The sequence below is a fragment of the Onychostoma macrolepis genome, chromosome 13 (assembly GCF_012432095.1).
Source record: "Onychostoma macrolepis isolate SWU-2019 chromosome 13, ASM1243209v1, whole genome shotgun sequence".
Taxonomy (NCBI): Eukaryota; Metazoa; Chordata; class Actinopteri; order Cypriniformes; family Cyprinidae; genus Onychostoma; species Onychostoma macrolepis.
The window spans coordinates 20067424-20083538 of NC_081167.1; the positions used below are offsets into that span (position 1 = coordinate 20067424).

A 16115-nucleotide genomic window follows, 5' to 3' on the forward strand; every position below is an offset into this window, starting at 1 on the left:
TAGGCGGTCCGACCAAACACACGTCGCATTAACCAGTTGACATCTCGTATGGCCTTCCAATAGACGCACAAAATCAAACCAAAGCGAGCCGTGACTGACTTAGCCACACCGCTAGCAAACACACGGTGCCGAACGCCAGTACCAGAAAGGGGCGGGAGCACCTAAGAGCACATCCGACTGACACAAATCAGCCCTTTATAAACCCACCTATGCCTGCTGATAGGCTAACAATATTCTAACGTCAATACAGGGAGGATCTAACTACCCTGCCACACATGCAAAGCCACATGTCCTTTTCATCATGTTCATGTTTTTTTCTGCTTGACAGGACCATACAAATTTGTGTATCGTGTATTAGAGCAGTTAAAATTTGGTGCTTTGAGTACAATTCTCTCATACTGACCACTGGATGTTCAACATGGCACCTCATGGCAAAGAACTCCCTGAGGATTTGAGAATTAGAATTGTTGAATTAGATTGTTGCTCTCCACAAAGATGGCTGAAGTTCAGTAACACCCTGGAACTGAGTTACAGTACAGTGGCCAGTGGCATACAGAGGTTTTCCAAGGTTTTCGCAAAAGTCAATCAAAGAAGTTAGGTCCTCGTGCTGTACATCAGGTGCAGAAGCTGGCTTCAAAAAACAGACGCATGAGTGCTGCCAGCATTGCTTAAGAGTTTTCAGAAGTGGAAGGTCAGCTTGTCAGTGCTCAAACCATAGGCCGCACACTGCAACAAGTCAGTTTGCTTGGCGGTCATCCCAGAAGGAAGAATCTTCTGAAGCTGGCTCACAAAAAAGCCTGCAAACAGTTTGCTGAAGACAACCTGGCCAAGAGCATGCATTACTGGAACCATGTCCTGTGGTCTGATGAGACTAAGATAAACTTGTAAGGCTCAGATGGTGTCCAGCATGTGTGGTGACACCCTGGTGAGGAGTACCAAGAAAATTGTGTCTTGCCTACAGTCAAGCATGGTGGTGGTAGCAACATGGTCTGGGGCTGCATGAGTGCTGCTGGTACTGGGGAACTGCGGTTTGTAGCATTTGGACCAATCAGACACACAATTTTGCATTTGATTTAACAAATCAATTATTTATTAGATTAACAAATGGTCACAGACCCCTCACCCAATACACATACCCTGAGCCGGTAGGACTGTCAAGGACTTCAGGCCCCCCGGGTCCCATGGCAACCCATCAGATAACACTAGTTTTATTGCTCAAGGGAATGCAAATGGCCGAGCAACACTCACTTCATATCCCCTTTAGGAAAAAGACATTATGCCATAAAATGGACTCTTCTCTAATTAATTCATAGAAAACCCTTTCTTTGAATGAGCACACATATCATTAGGTCATTGTGTATATTATTACTGTTCTTGTATATGTTTTTGTGTATTGTATACCGTTTTATGCATGCTTATAATAGATCACTAGTTAATATCACCCTAACTGTAACATGTTTGGTCTCTATCAATTCGTCTTCAGATGATCTAAGTGACAGTGAATATTACATGTTGATACCTATGCAACATATTAATGTCCTAAGAATCTTTAATGGTTTGTATAACAACTATTAATCCAACCCCTTTGCAAATTAACATGCTCTCAGACAAAGAGTCATAACCCCCCCCCCAGTATTTCCAAACTCCCGCTTGGAAATTCAGCCTTTCTCATTGGTCAAGCCCATCCTGAGAGGCGTGACTTTTCTCACCTTAAAGGGCTCACGCACAGTTCCGCCCAGCTTTTTTCCTGCAAAAGCTCTACTGCCAAATCTCCGGATTGCTGCCCGTGTGGAGAGCCTGAGCTGGTAACGGCGTGCCCGGTGGGCTCCTACATATTTCAGTTTTGCGGTTCTGTTAGATCCTAAGAGGATGAGAGCTAGAACTCTTTGGGACACTTAAGTTTTGCGCCAGGCTTTGCGGCCTTGACTTTCCATTCAACCAAAGCTCCTCGGACCTCAGAACACAGAATAACATCTTGTGGAATTCATCACTCTTCAACCCAGAAGAACGTGATCGCGAGTCCAAAACCTTGAAACCATCAAGACTTTTCATCCGAGACTGCATTCCAGACACACGTCAACAGCCATGGAAGTGCAAGTATGGTACATCTAACTAAACTAAACAGAGGTTTAGTAATAAGCTATAGACCCAGTTATAAACGGCGCTGATGGTTTTACTCAGGCGGTTCACTGACTCTTTCCATAACTGCATTCTGTTTTCTCTAATGGCTTCATTCATCCACTTTAGCTCCCCTTTTGTATATACGCGTGAGTGTATGTATGTTTGTTTGTTTGTTTAGATTAGTTATGTGTGTTAGCGTTTAGTTAATAAAGTTGTGTGCACAAATTACATGAGTTTCTGGTTGTGCCTTGCAAATCAATGTCCCTTTACGATTTTGACCCTCGCTACATGCTCTAATGCATTAATACTTAAAGTATTTTCTGTGGCCACGAAAATATCCTTTCTTAGAGTTGATATGAACTTACACTGAATGGTCGCTGGACGAACAGATCAGTTGATGGCAATTTAATTCTGCTACAGTTATCACTGTCAGCCGATATAAATAATTGTAATTAATTGTAATTATTTATATACAATTCCCTTTTAAGCTAATTTGCTACAGGTTCATTGAGGGAAACATGGATTCCAACATGTACTGTGACATTCTGAAGCAGAAGATGATGCCCTCCCTTCAGAAACTGGGCCGAACGGCAGTTTTCCAACATGATAATGACCCCAAACACACTGCCAAGATGACAACTGCCTTGCTGATGAAGCTGAAGGTGAAGGTGATGGAGTGGCCAAATATGTCTCCAGACCTGAACCCTATTGAACACCTGTGGGGCATCCTCAAGCAGAAGGTGGAGAAGCACCATGTGTCCAACATCCAGCAGCTCCTTGATGTCATTGTGGAGGAGTGGAAAAGGATGCCAGCAACAACCTGTGCAGCTCTGGTGAACTCCAAGCCCAGGAAGATTAAGGCAGTGCTAGATAACAATGGTGCCCCTACAAAATATTGACACTTTGGACACAGTTTTGACATGTTCACTTAGGGTATACTCATTTTTGTTGCCAGTTATTTGGACAATAATGGCTATATGTTGAGTTATTTTTAGAGGACAGTAAATTTGTACTTTCATACAAGCTGCACATTGACTACTCTAAAATATATCCAAGTTTCATTTGTGTAGTATTGTCCCTTGAGAAGATATACTAAAATTGTTGCTGAAATGTGAGGGGTGTACTCACTTTTGTGAGATACTGTAAATCTTTGTCCAGTGGTCAACTGTTTGGCGGGAATAAATACGTTTTTTAAGTATTACAATGATTTCAGCAAATGTTGCGTTCAAGCGGTTCGGGACCACCGACAATTGAGTTTCAGTTTCGCAAAGCTCTGCTGGATATGTTTAATTTTCCAGGAAACAAATGAGTCCTTACATAGGTTGGGAGAGGAGAAACACGCGCCTCGTTGCGAAGTTACGCGTCACAAATAAACCAATTTTAAATCGGCTCAAAATATTTTCGATATCTTTCATCTGAATGGGATCTTGTAATTTGAAACTAAATATTCGCAGTTTGTGCCCATCATTTACCAAGTGATTTTCGCCATTAGCGCTGACTCGTCCAGACTACAAATTAGTGAGGTGGCTGGAGGGTGTGCAGGGTGCTGATGGGTAGCCATCTGTAGGTTACTCTGTATGAGGTGCAGCTCTCCTCCATGTGATCCAGAGTTGATGGGCTTTTGTTAGCCTCCATGCTCAGGGGTTTTCTGGCTTGTTTGAAGAAGCTTTACAACTCATCATGACAGCAATGTCCAGCAAAGTGGCTGGACTGTTAGTTGTGTTCCGAGATTCTGGATGGGTCCGGATCCTTTTTTATATACCTTTTTATTGTCATTTTAATCCACTGTAATTTATTTTATATTGCTCCTGAAGTTAATATTATATATTAGCTTATTACTCTGATCTTTAATAACATTCAAGAAGCACATGCAGAATAAAGAGCTACAAATAACAAAGAGTCAGTCTGTTTATTTACATATTGTACATAATGTACAATATGTAAATAAACAGACTGACTCTTTTTTGATATTAATCAATGTCAACAATAAACTGAGTACAAAATAACAGAATCTACTACAGTAATTTTTGTCTGCACACAGGTAAGTTATCCTACAAATGTAAATCAGTTTGTTTACCACAAATAAAAAGATACACATAATACACTATACTGATATAATATTTGAGGGTTATAGTCGCCTTACTTAAAATGTCATGAATATACGCAGATTTGTGGCTATAATTAATTTAATCACGCCTTTTATTTTTATAAAGCTATTTATTTAGATTTTTGATGACATTCAGTGTTTACATGGTTGTATTGTTGGAAGATTCACTACTTTAAAAAAAAAAAAATTAATTGTGTGTTTCAGGTAGGGTTATAAACTCTAAATTGATGAAAGTAGCCTCTGCCCAATACTGTAACAGTAGTCACAGTGAAGTCACAGTCCAGTGCATAGAGCCCATGCATGTGATGATATTTCAACAGAATATGTTGCAGCATTTTGGAGTGCTGTCATAGCTTCTATTGCCATGTTGGAGGATACATTGAGAGCCCTTTACCATTGTGTAGCAATACATACTCTCTTTCATCTTGTTCCCCTGTAGTGATTCTCATTACTTCTTTGTCTGCATATATGATGAATCTACAGTTGTTCTTTGGAGCATCAGGTGTGGTAAGGTATTGTATAATGAGATGGTCTTTACATGCTATCAAACCATGACATGCGGGCTTCTCTTTCTGCAACCAGACTTTTTTGTTCAGTAAACCCTCAGCAGTGATGTTCTCTAGCTTTAACTGACATTTAGTTTCCACAGTAGCACATGGATCACTATATTTTGTGGAGTATGTGACTGAGAACCTGTTGCATATGATTTGTAGTCTTCTCAGACTCTTTTTAGCAATAACTTCTTGAGCCTGTGTAAAACAGGATTTCATCTCATCCTGGCAGGAGTGGTTAGTGAATTAATCAGCCTCAAAGTAAAGCTTTGAGATTGTATCCAAATATCCATGAAGGATAGATAAATTAATGTAGGTTTGGTTGTTTTCTGATGTTACAGTAAAAACACACTTGACATCCCCACCAATTTGTACACAAGAGTAATCACTTTTAACCACTAATTTTGAGGACAGTTTTACAGGATGGTCTCTTAAGAATCTTTCAGCAAAGTCCAAGTTGGAGATAAGGGTGTTGTCTGTAATGTTTTTTTCTTTCAGTTCACGCTTCACAGACAGTATGTTTTCCATGTTAGGTTGAAAACTGGGGTAACAGATTGGGGGAAAAAAAATATACTCATTGATATACATAAAATGAAAGTTTAACTTCCTTCTGGAGATCATTATCATAGCAGGCCAAATTTCACTCGAGTAATCCACACTGTCATCAGATACAGCAGTCATTTATGAAAAATAGTCATTATCTCAAATAAGGGGTCTTTTATTACCCTGAACTGATCAAATTCAGTCATTCAGTCACATACCCTTGTAATAGTTACAGTTATCTAAAATTTAATACATAGAACAGAATGTTTTCAAATAAAATTTGCATAAATAGCCTATATCTTTTAGGGTGCTAGTTCAGTTTAGAAATAAGTATAAAGCCTTTAAGACTTTAAAATCATTTTGCTTTAAAAGAGCAAGTCAATAATAAGTTATAGTTTGATTGACATATGAGACTTAATGTTCATTTATTCAGTGTTATCAGATGTAAAACTTTTAGAAAAATACAACACTTTAAAATACTAAATAGGTGGTCCATTTTGTCCATGTATTTTGTGTATAAAACATCTGCAAAAAGACAGTTGAACAGACTTACCTGTAGCTCTTTGTTCAGTGGTCAAATTAAAGAGAATGTTTTTAAAGTGATGTTTTCAGCAAATGTTTCCAGCAGTTTAGGCTCTTCTCAGTCTGTTTAACTTGAAGGGCCCCAGGATTCACAGTAAGTTTCAGTTTCACTTAAACGTTAGCGCCGCTTTCCAGGAAGCATGTGTCATTTTGTAGGCGGGGAGAAACAGAAGAAACAGAACAAGAACGACCACTCTTTCTGTATTTTAAAGAAACATATACACATAGAGCTGTATTGTACATCATTTAATGTCTAAAATACTGTATCTATCAAACAATATAAATGAACACTTTTTTTGTTATGCCTGAAAATAATCTAAAAATATAACATTATTTCTGATTTTATCAAACATACCAAACATACCTAAATATATAAACGCCTGAAAACAAGGTAATAGAACCAATTTACAACAGAGAGATTAGGTTTATACTATACATCTCTCCATTGAAGGAAATCTGCCATCTAGCATGGGAAGTAAGGACAACACCCCTAAATACATACAATTATTAATGTTAGTATTATATAATATTACTTCTGCATCCTTCAGTAACCTGATTAATAACCCAATATGCCTGGTGTTCTCCTCTATAACAGAGATGGAAGCAGCTGTTCCATGATTCCTAATCATACTGCCACACCTCCTGCACCCGCTGGCTGTGAGCTTTGTTCTCGGCATCAGTGAAGATGAAGTACTGAGTTGTATGGTTATCTTTTCTACCAATGACAAACTCCAGCATCTCCCCATCACCCTGAAGAAAGATTTGTGTGTTCTTCTCCTTATACTGGCTAGAGTGCTGTAGCAAGTGCTGAAAACATGTGAGCAGATCTTTCCTCATCTCTCCACTCTTCTCCAGGTGTGTCTTTGTCTCTAGGATCTTCTCTAGGGACAGCGTTTTGTGCAAGAAAACTCTGCGCCGTGGCTGGATGTGGAGGGTGTGCAGGGGCTGATGGGTACTGTACGTGAGGTGCAGCTCTCCACAGGTGATCTTGAGCTCCATGTGATCCAAAACTGATGGGCTTTTGTTAGCCAGGGCTTTTTTAGCTTGCTTGAAGCAGCTTTCCAACTCATCACGACAGCGATGTCCAGCAAAGTGGCTCTCTGCCAGGCTTGAGGTCATCAGTCGAGATTCTGGATGGGTCCTTTGGAGAAGCCGTGGCCCGTTTTTGCCCAGATGTACCATGTAGGACAGGACAGGTGTCCCGGCGGTGATATGCACCAGGTGGCGCTCTCCTTCCAGTGTTAGAGAGACGTTACGCTGCTTGCATGCAGGAAAGGCCTCCAGGGCTTGGATAGAGAAGTCAAGATTGGTTTTCAGGTTTGAGTCCAGCAACCCTTCCTGACTGATTTTCCCTTTTAGTGACAGGAGAGAGTCCAGATCAAGAGAGGGTACAGTGAAATATCTCCTTTTGGGAAGAAATAAACAATTGGGCATTGACTGTAAGGAAAAAATATGGTAACCTTAGAAAGAATAAAAAAGTTTGGACAACCTGTTTTTGCCCTAAATTAGAATTTAATGATTTTAATAATGAAGTTTCATATATTCTTTTCAGTCTCAGTGAATAATGCTGTATATGGGGTCCTGATCGCCCTGCAAGGGTTTTATTTTCTGATAACTGAATGACTATACCTTATCCCTACATATCATGCATAAACAACTCATATCTTATATATACTGTCTCAAAGTGTTGGCCAAAACAAACCTAATGCATCTTTCATCAAGAGATGAGGTCATAATGGCATTAAGGGTCCATCAGAGGGGAATTTAGCAGTCCGTGCTAATCAAATTATTTCTTGTTTGGTAACAGTACATCTCAAAGTGATGACACAGTGTCCACATATGTACAGGAGTTATGTCACAAAGAGCCTGTTTAGCAAAACAAATCATTTTGGCCCAGTTAGCAACCATAAATACAGGTGATCTGGGTCAAAATGCAAAACATCAACAAAAAATCTACTGGATCCCATGAAATGTTGACTTAATTATATAAAAAAACAAATTTCAAGATAATGCAAACAATAAAATGCAACTACTAAAGCATAGCAGAATAAATTGGCTTATATCAACTTAGTTACCAACATTTTCCACTTGTTGTTGCGCTGATTCTGCTATGGAAGCCTGTTTCCGCCACTGAATAAAAACTTAAAAAGGTAATTGCGACTTTTTATCTCACAATTCAGACATTTTTTCTTGCAATTGCGTGATACAAACAGGCAATTCTGATTTTTTTTCAGAGTTGTGAGATATAAACTCACGAGTTTTATCTTGCAATTGTGAGTTTATTTCATGCAATTTTCACAATTCATGTAAACTTCGCAAATCAGACTTTATTTCTCAGAATTGTGAGGTATAAACTCGCAATTCCGAGTTATAAAGTCAGAATTGCAAAGTATAAACTCACTCTTTATATCTCGCAATTGTGAGTTTATATCACGCAATTCTGAGAAAAAAAGTCAGAAAATTTAATCTCACAATTCTACATAAATCGCAATTGAGAGTTTATATCATGCAATTCTGACTAACTTGCAATTGCAAGTTTATATCATGCAATCATAATCAATGTAGGCCTACTTACAATGAGGTGTCCATTGAGAGGGAGGAGAGTTTCTCTAGCAGGCCAAAATGTCACTGGAATAATACACACTGTCATCAAATACAGCAGTCATTTATAATTTTTTTTTAAATTATTTCAAAATAAATATGGTGATCAGAAGTGTAGGGATATTTTATTACCCTGAATTGATCAAATTAACCAGTCAGAATCAAGTATTCCACATGCACATAATAGTTACAGTACAGTTATCCAATATTTATTACATAGAATGTTTATCTTTTTCTTGAGGGGTGTGCAAAGAAAATTTGCATAAATATATATTTTAGGGTGCTAGTTCAGTTTGGAAATAAGTAGGCCTATAAAGCGATATAAAGAGTAAGTTGATAATCAGTTAGGCTATTTGACATATATGAGACTTAGTGTTCATTTATTCAGTGTTATCAGACGTAAAACTCTATGTTCACACTGCGACCCTTATAGTGCTCAATTCTGATATTTTCTCAGATCCGATTTTTTTGTATAGCTGTTCTTATTGTTGTTTGAAATGTGGCCAATATCTGATTTAAGCCCGGAGCACACCAAGCCGACGCCGACGAAAGCAGACTGTGGGGTCGGCTCACGTCGGCAGCATCTGAGTCCAAATTTGCCCTGACACACCAAGCCGACGCTCGACACCCGACGGCCAAGTTGCACGTCCGTTCTGCGCCTGCATAAGAAGAAATACCTTTCCTTACAAGCAGGTGGCAGTAGTCTCATGCACTAGTTCACCAGCTGAACAGCCAATCAAATGATCAGATGGCCCGACTGACCGACGAGATCCGACATGTCGAATCGGCCAAAAAAAAAAAATAGCAGACGAGGATGAACTTCAGCCGACAGTGAGGAGCACACTGAGAAAACTTAGTCGGCCGACGAGCAAAAACTGCCCGACGGCCGACCGTCAGCTTGGTGTGTTCTGGGCTTTACAGTGTGAACAGATCATGGTTCTGAACTGACCCGCATGCGCAAAAGAACGAACAGGGTTTCCGGGGGTAAATATGGCGTTAGTGGGGTCGCTTCAACCCACGAAGTAGAAAAACAACTAGCGGCAACAGTGGAAAGTAGCCCAATTCTACGGAGCCCTTAAAGGGACATGGTGGTGGAAAAAAAATCATGGTGAGAGGAAAAAATATTTTTGAAATGTTTTGCGTTCCCTCGAGAAACTTTGCTTTCCCTCGCAAAAATATTTGTGTTCCCTCACAAAACTTTGGTGTTCTCTTGCAAAACCAGTTGAGTTCGGACAAACTCTTCCTGTTTACTTTACAGCTTACCTTGGTTCATACAGCTCCCTATGTTCACAATGGAACAGTTCATAGAGTTTTATTTTGAACTTGGACTCACGTATAAAGAAATACAGTCAGTATACAGTCATATCAAATCTGTTTACAGTTTAAGAAACTTAAGGACCAAGTCGTTCCTGCCGTTCCGGCCAGCCTCGATAGAATGATTCGCCGCAATGGCTGCCACATAGACTTTGAGCGTGGAAGGGGTGCGCCTCTTATCCAGCAGCTTCTGCAAAAAGGTTAGCACGTGGGACATGTCACATAATACCGGATCCTCGTTCCGTGCTGAACACCAGCCACTGAAGACTGACCACTTGAGGGCATAGAGACGTCTTGTAGATGGAGCTCTAGCCTCTAAAATGGTATTAGTGACTCTCGCTGGGAGTTGACTAGACTCCCATCGAGTGGCCAGACATGAAGGCTCCAAGGTTTCCGGCTGAGGATGCCAAATCTTGCCCTGCATCTGCGAGAGAAGGTCCCCAAAGCATGATACGTCGAGTCATCCTGTGATGGGGATGTGACCTGAGGCTGCCTTGTCGGTTGATGTAGGCCACCACTGTCGTGTTGTCTGACTAGACCAGGACGTGGTGACCATTTAAGGCTGGCAGGAAGGTTTTCAGGGCTAGACGAACCACCATCATTTTGAGGCAGTTGATATGTAGGCGTCGCTCGTGGGTCGACCAGGAGCCGTACGCCGGGTTGCCCTTGTACAGAGCACCCCAGCCTGAGCTGGAAGCATCCGTTGTGACCACCTTCCTTCTGGAGGTTATTCCCAACTTTATGCCTGACTGATACAGGCAAGAAGTTGTCCAAGGGGCCACAGCGTTGATGCCGTGATGGGTTATCTTGACATAAAACCAGACCAGGCGCCAGGCATGGAATGGAACGCGGGCTTTTGACCAGAGTTGAAGGGACCGCATGTGAAGCAGGTCCAAGGGAATAACCGAGGAGGCAGCTCGTTCACGCGAGTGACAATCGCTCAGTGTGAATTATCAAAGACGTGATCTGAGGGAATCGCCGACACATCGCTGACGCCTGTGAAATATTTGGCATGCTAAATATCTGGAGCTGTCGGCGATTCACAATCCTGCTGTGTGCAATGATTTCTGACTGAAAACTACATCACGATGACCTTCAGCCAATGAGAGACAAAGATACAGGGCAGAGGGAAGTTCGGTGAGGAGTTAGACCATATCAGTATTTTAATATGTACAATTATATCATACAGAAACAAGCACAAACGCTTGAACAGCCGCAACATCAGCATAACAGTTACTGCAAAATTATTATTTACCACTCTTTGCAGAAGACAATCCCTGTTCCTGCATCTCCCTCCTGCATAATCTGTTTTTGTTTTTGTAGCTGGAAATCAGCGCACAGACCATTTGCGGTCTATATTTTTTTTTAATAGTTCCAGTCTTGCTCAAGAACAACGGGCTGACACACGTGGGTTCTCGAGTTATTTACTTATCACTTCTCGCGTGTTTTGTTGTGAAACGTAGTTTGCGGATCAGACAGAGTTGTCTGCGATTCTTCCTATTGTGAAATCGTGCAATATGAAAGTCCCTGTCGCCGATCCATCGTGCAATGTGAACACAGCAGCGACTGAATGCTACCCCAGATAGTCACGCAGTGTGAAAACAACAGCGATCCGACCAGTTTGAAAATCGTGCAGTGTGAACTCGGCATTAGGTGGTTAACTGACTCTTTTCATAGCTTCATTCTCTGGTTTTCCTGATGGTTTCATCCATCAAGTCTCATCTGCCCTTTCCCCATGTACTGTATGAGTAATTGTATGTTTGTTTGTTTAGATTAGTTATGTGTTTGCATTTAGTTAATAAAAATTTTGTGCACAAATTACATGAGTTTCTGGTCCTGCTTGTGGATAATGTCCCTTTACGATTTTGATCCTTGCTACATGCTCTAATGCATTAATACTGTAGGAAAGTATTTTCTGTGGCCACGAAAATGTCCTTTCTTAGAGTTGATATGAACTTACACTGAATGTTCACTGGACGAACAGATTAGTTGATGGCAATTTAATTCTGCTACAGTTACTACTGGCAGCTGATATAAATAATTGTAATTAATAATAATAAATTGTAATTATTTGTATACATTTCCCTTTTGAGCTGATTTGCTACACCACACACTTCCTAAAAGTGTGGGGGGCCAGGGACAGACCAAACGGTAGGACCGTGTACTGATAGGCCACTCCCTCGAAGGCGAATCTCAAGAACGGTCTGTGACGGGGTGCTATTTGGATGTGAAAGTAAGCGTGTTTCAGATCCACAGACAGAAACCAGTCCTCTGGGCATATTTGCGCGAGGATCTGCTTTAAAGTCAACATTCTGAACAGCCATCGCATGAGGGCCTGATTCAGACATCTGAGATCAAGAATCGGTCTGAGCCAACTCGTTCTATAGTTTTTAGAACCCAGTCGGAATGGCTTTCCAAGCCAGCAGCTGAGCGGCCAGAGGCTCTGTTTTTATTGATGACGGCTCGCCGCCCGAAGGGGGAGAACTGACATGTGTGAATGTAGGAAGAGGAAATTTGCTCTTTAAGGTATTTGGGTCCACTATCACAGCAGTAGTGTTTCGTGGCACACGCTGAACTGACAGGACGTGCCGCGTAAAAAAACTTCCACTGCTCAGAGGTGCTCGAAGGGGTGGGGAATGATCGTGAGCCTTCTTTGAGGGGGTTCTGGCATTTGTGAGAACTGGCCATCTCCTCTTCCTCTCTGCACACAGATCAGGACAACTTCTTAGGTTCAGGGTCCAGTACTACTTGAGGGCGGGGACCTTGGCACTTTGGGAAGGGATACCTCCTAGCCGTCTGGGGGCGCTGTTGGATGTCAGGCTACGGCTTGTGCGAGAGCTGAGGCTGTGCTGTCTTTGCAGGTTGCTGTGTGGACACTGGCTTGGGGCGGCTTGAAACAGTCACCGTGCTGGGGCACTTAGGCAGAAAATGAACCAGCGCTTGCGATGTCTTTTGAGCCTCAGTAAAGCGCTCAGTGAAGCCGTCCATGGCAGGGCCGAAAAGTCCCTTGGGAGAGACCGTGGAATCAAGGAAGGCCATCTTTTCAGTGTCCCTAATATCTTATTAGATAGTATCTAATAAGATCGGCTCTTCCGGGGCCAACCAATCGAGGCCAAATTCCACAACGCATGTGAGAACATGGATCAGCTCTGAGTTTACGCCGACCGAGATGGTAGGGGAGCTTCAGGCTCTTCGTCGGAACACGCCCACTCGTCAGCGTCAAATGCCGTCAAAGACATGGAGTCTTTGACAACCACCTCTTCCTCAGAAACGCTGAAGGAGACCAAGTTGCTTGCATCCATCGAGGGGCACTTATCCTCACCTGCAAAACACAGTGGTGACAAAAGGCGCTGCGGGGAGAGAGAAGAGTGCGGGTGGTGGGACGAAAGCCACATCACTCGAGCCCAAGAAGATGGTCCTGCTGTTCCGCTGCTTCTTCCTCTTTGGAGAGAAAGGAGTTGGGAGAACAGAGCGGGGAGGACCGCCTTCATGAAAAAAAGTGATCCGCGAGCGAAGACGGGCGAGGTTCATGTTCTCACAGAGAAAAGAAGTGCCGGTAAGTGCCCCCCCCCAATAAATAAATAGCCTTAACGTTCTGATGTCAGGACTTGTGCTTATTTGTATTGAAAACATTTATTTAATTATCGATTGCTTGATTGTGGCACTATATATACTACTATACATGAGAGCAAAAAAAAAATTAAAAACCGGTTTGGCCCACATTTGCCTGCAGTGTCAACGTAGAGAAATACAACACTTTAAAATACTAAACAGGTGATCCATTTTGTCCTTTGTCCTTATTTTGTACTTAAAACATCTGGAAAAAAGATAGTTGAATAGACTTACCTACTGTAGATTTTTGTTCAGTGGTCAAATGTTTTCAGCAAATGTTTTCTTCCAGCAGTTTAGGCACTTCTCGGTCTGTTTACCTTGAAGGAGTCCAGGATTCACAGTAAGTTTCAGTTTCAGTCAAATGTTGACGCCTCTTTCCAGGAAGCAAATGTGTCATTTTGTAGGCGGGGAGAAACAGAACAAGAATGACTACTCTTTCTGTATTCCAAAGAAGCTACATATAGAGCTTGTGCTTTATTTAAAGGTCCCATGGCATGAAAATTTCACTTTATGAGGTTTGTAACATTAATATGAGTTCCCCTAGCCTGCCTATGGTCCCCCAGCTAGAAATTGCGATAGGTGTAAACCAAGCCCTGGGTATCCTGCTTCGCCTTTGAGAAAATGAAAGCTCAGATGGCCCAATTTGCAATCTTCCCTTTATGTAGGGCTGTAAGATTCCGAAATTTTTGGAATCGAGTCCGATTCCAATTCCTGGTTCTGGAATCGATGGGATTCGATTCCGAGAATCGATTCCTCTGTTGTTTTCGATTCTTTTTCGATTCTTGTTTTTTCAGATCGAAGGACCCTAATCTCGCCATGACTGCAGGATATAAAGGTCGTAGAAAGTATCCTTCTCATAATATGAAGCTTTATTTGTAAAAAATGACGATACATTTCTATAGCTATGATTGATTTTTAAATAGCCTAGTAATTTTGTCTGCTTTGCCCGTGAAATTAGTCATAGCTCACTGCTCAGCAGGGACATGCATATTGCATGAATTGAAAAAGACATGAAGTGTCTAAAATGTGCACAGTTCAGCTGAATGATGACGTTTACTTTGACTGTATGCTTTGGACAAAATTAACAAACTGTACATTGAAACAATATAACCAGAACATTAATAATATCACTAGAGCTTGTGGTTTATCTGTCAATCAGATGCTTGGCCACTGATCTATGCTCGTGGCATTTTCTAGATCTTTTATATATAAAAAAGAATCTTTTATCTCACAACTGTAATTATCGAGCATGAGGGAGGCGAATGGTGCTTCTCAAATGGAAGGCTGCATCCTCAAATTCTGATGCAGTACCGACTGGTTTTCTTTCAGTTTATTTTCGTGAATTTAAATGTGTGCAGCCTTCCATTTGAGAGGCAACCACAGATAAGCTTTGTTGAACTGAAAAAAAGCTCTGAATGAGGAGTAGATTCCTCTTGATGGGATTGGAATCAACTCTCGATTCCCAACGCCTCGGAATCGATTCTTTTTGGAATCGATTCCCAGCTCTACCTTTATGTCGTCATACGGGGAAAGGTTACCTCCCCTTTCTCTGCTTTGCCCGCCCATGAGAAAATGAGCTAAGACCATGGGAGGCGAGTCAATATATTTTTTTTCCTCGAGAGACATCATGGCTTGCAAACGAGCTAAGCATGGCAGTTGCTCAGTGTTTGGATGTACAAATGAACACTGAAGTATTTTTTTTAGTTCCTTCATCTGAGCCTATGGCTAGCATTAGCTACATGATAATAACTGTAACAGCATACATAAACAAACCAACTAAAGTACCGTATCGAGACACAATATTTTAAACTAACCATTCGGAGACGTCCTGCTGTAGCCGCTGAGTTGCAACTACTTCATCCGGTGCTTCTCCATCCGGATCAGATTCTGGGTCAAACTGAAAAGCTTGAAGGACTGTCTACAAGCCATTGTGATACATCCAGGGGCGGCGTTTGCGTATGGCAGAGTATGGCTTGAGTCGATTATAATTCGTTTTTATTATTTTAAATCAGAGAGTTTTAAAAATAGTAAACCAATGATAAGCACTAAAATAACTTTTATCAGTAAAACTTTGTAACGCCATTGGATCATCGAGCTCTCAGCGAGACTTCGTAACTTCACCCCGCCTCCATTCAGACTGACTCACCGCGCACAGCCTGGAGACAGATCTCCGCTTTTTCGTAATGCAAGGGTAAATAAATAATTGATGTTTGAATAGTACAGCGTTTTCTTTACTCAAACACTATGTCTGTAAAGGATAATGTTTTTGTGTGTTTGAAGAGTGGAGAAGAATTAGTTATTTGCCGTCTATGTACTTGTGTAGGCTATACGTTTTAAATATCCTGTGCGCTTAATTTGAGATTTTGGCCAAGTGTATTAAACAACAAGAAAAAACTAAGCGCCCATATAGCTACATCAAAGTTATGTAACCTGTAAAAGTTGATGAAAGCATATAATGCAATGCACTTGCTGCTTCAGATAACAATTACAGCAGTTCTAATGACAGACAAAACACTCCATCGGGTAGCCCGCATCGACGCAGTGTTGTTTAATTATTGAATTTTTTGCACTTTCTTTTCTCCATCCCATACCACCCACCCATTTACTCAAGTTCATACATTTTGGGTACCAATACATTCTCCTCCCCACCAGACTTATTCAATAACTTAATAGCCACAGTAACA

General features: G+C 41.3%; 1 protein-coding gene across 4 annotated transcripts; it reads right to left on the reverse strand.

Moving 5' to 3' along the window:
• Positions 1 to 6131: 6131 nt before the first annotated feature.
• LOC131552485 (uncharacterized) lies at positions 6132 to 15405 on the reverse strand. 4 transcript variants are annotated; one of them, XM_058796310.1, is made up of 4 exons: positions 15246 to 15405; positions 13670 to 13802; positions 8480 to 8547; positions 6132 to 7341 (listed from the first exon to the last, which is right to left on the reverse strand). In XM_058796310.1, coding segments are annotated over exons 2-4 (885 nt in total). In that variant the 5' UTR covers positions 13671 to 13802; positions 15246 to 15405; the 3' UTR covers positions 6132 to 6525. The 4 variants fall into 4 exon arrangements, with proteins under 4 accessions (XP_058652293.1, XP_058652295.1, XP_058652294.1 ...); XM_058796312.1 differs by having other exon boundaries at positions 6132 to 7309; positions 13666 to 13802; positions 15246 to 15402; XM_058796311.1 differs by having other exon boundaries at positions 6132 to 7309; positions 8480 to 8532; positions 13666 to 13802; positions 15246 to 15401.
• Positions 15406 to 16115: the final 710 nt, after the last annotated feature.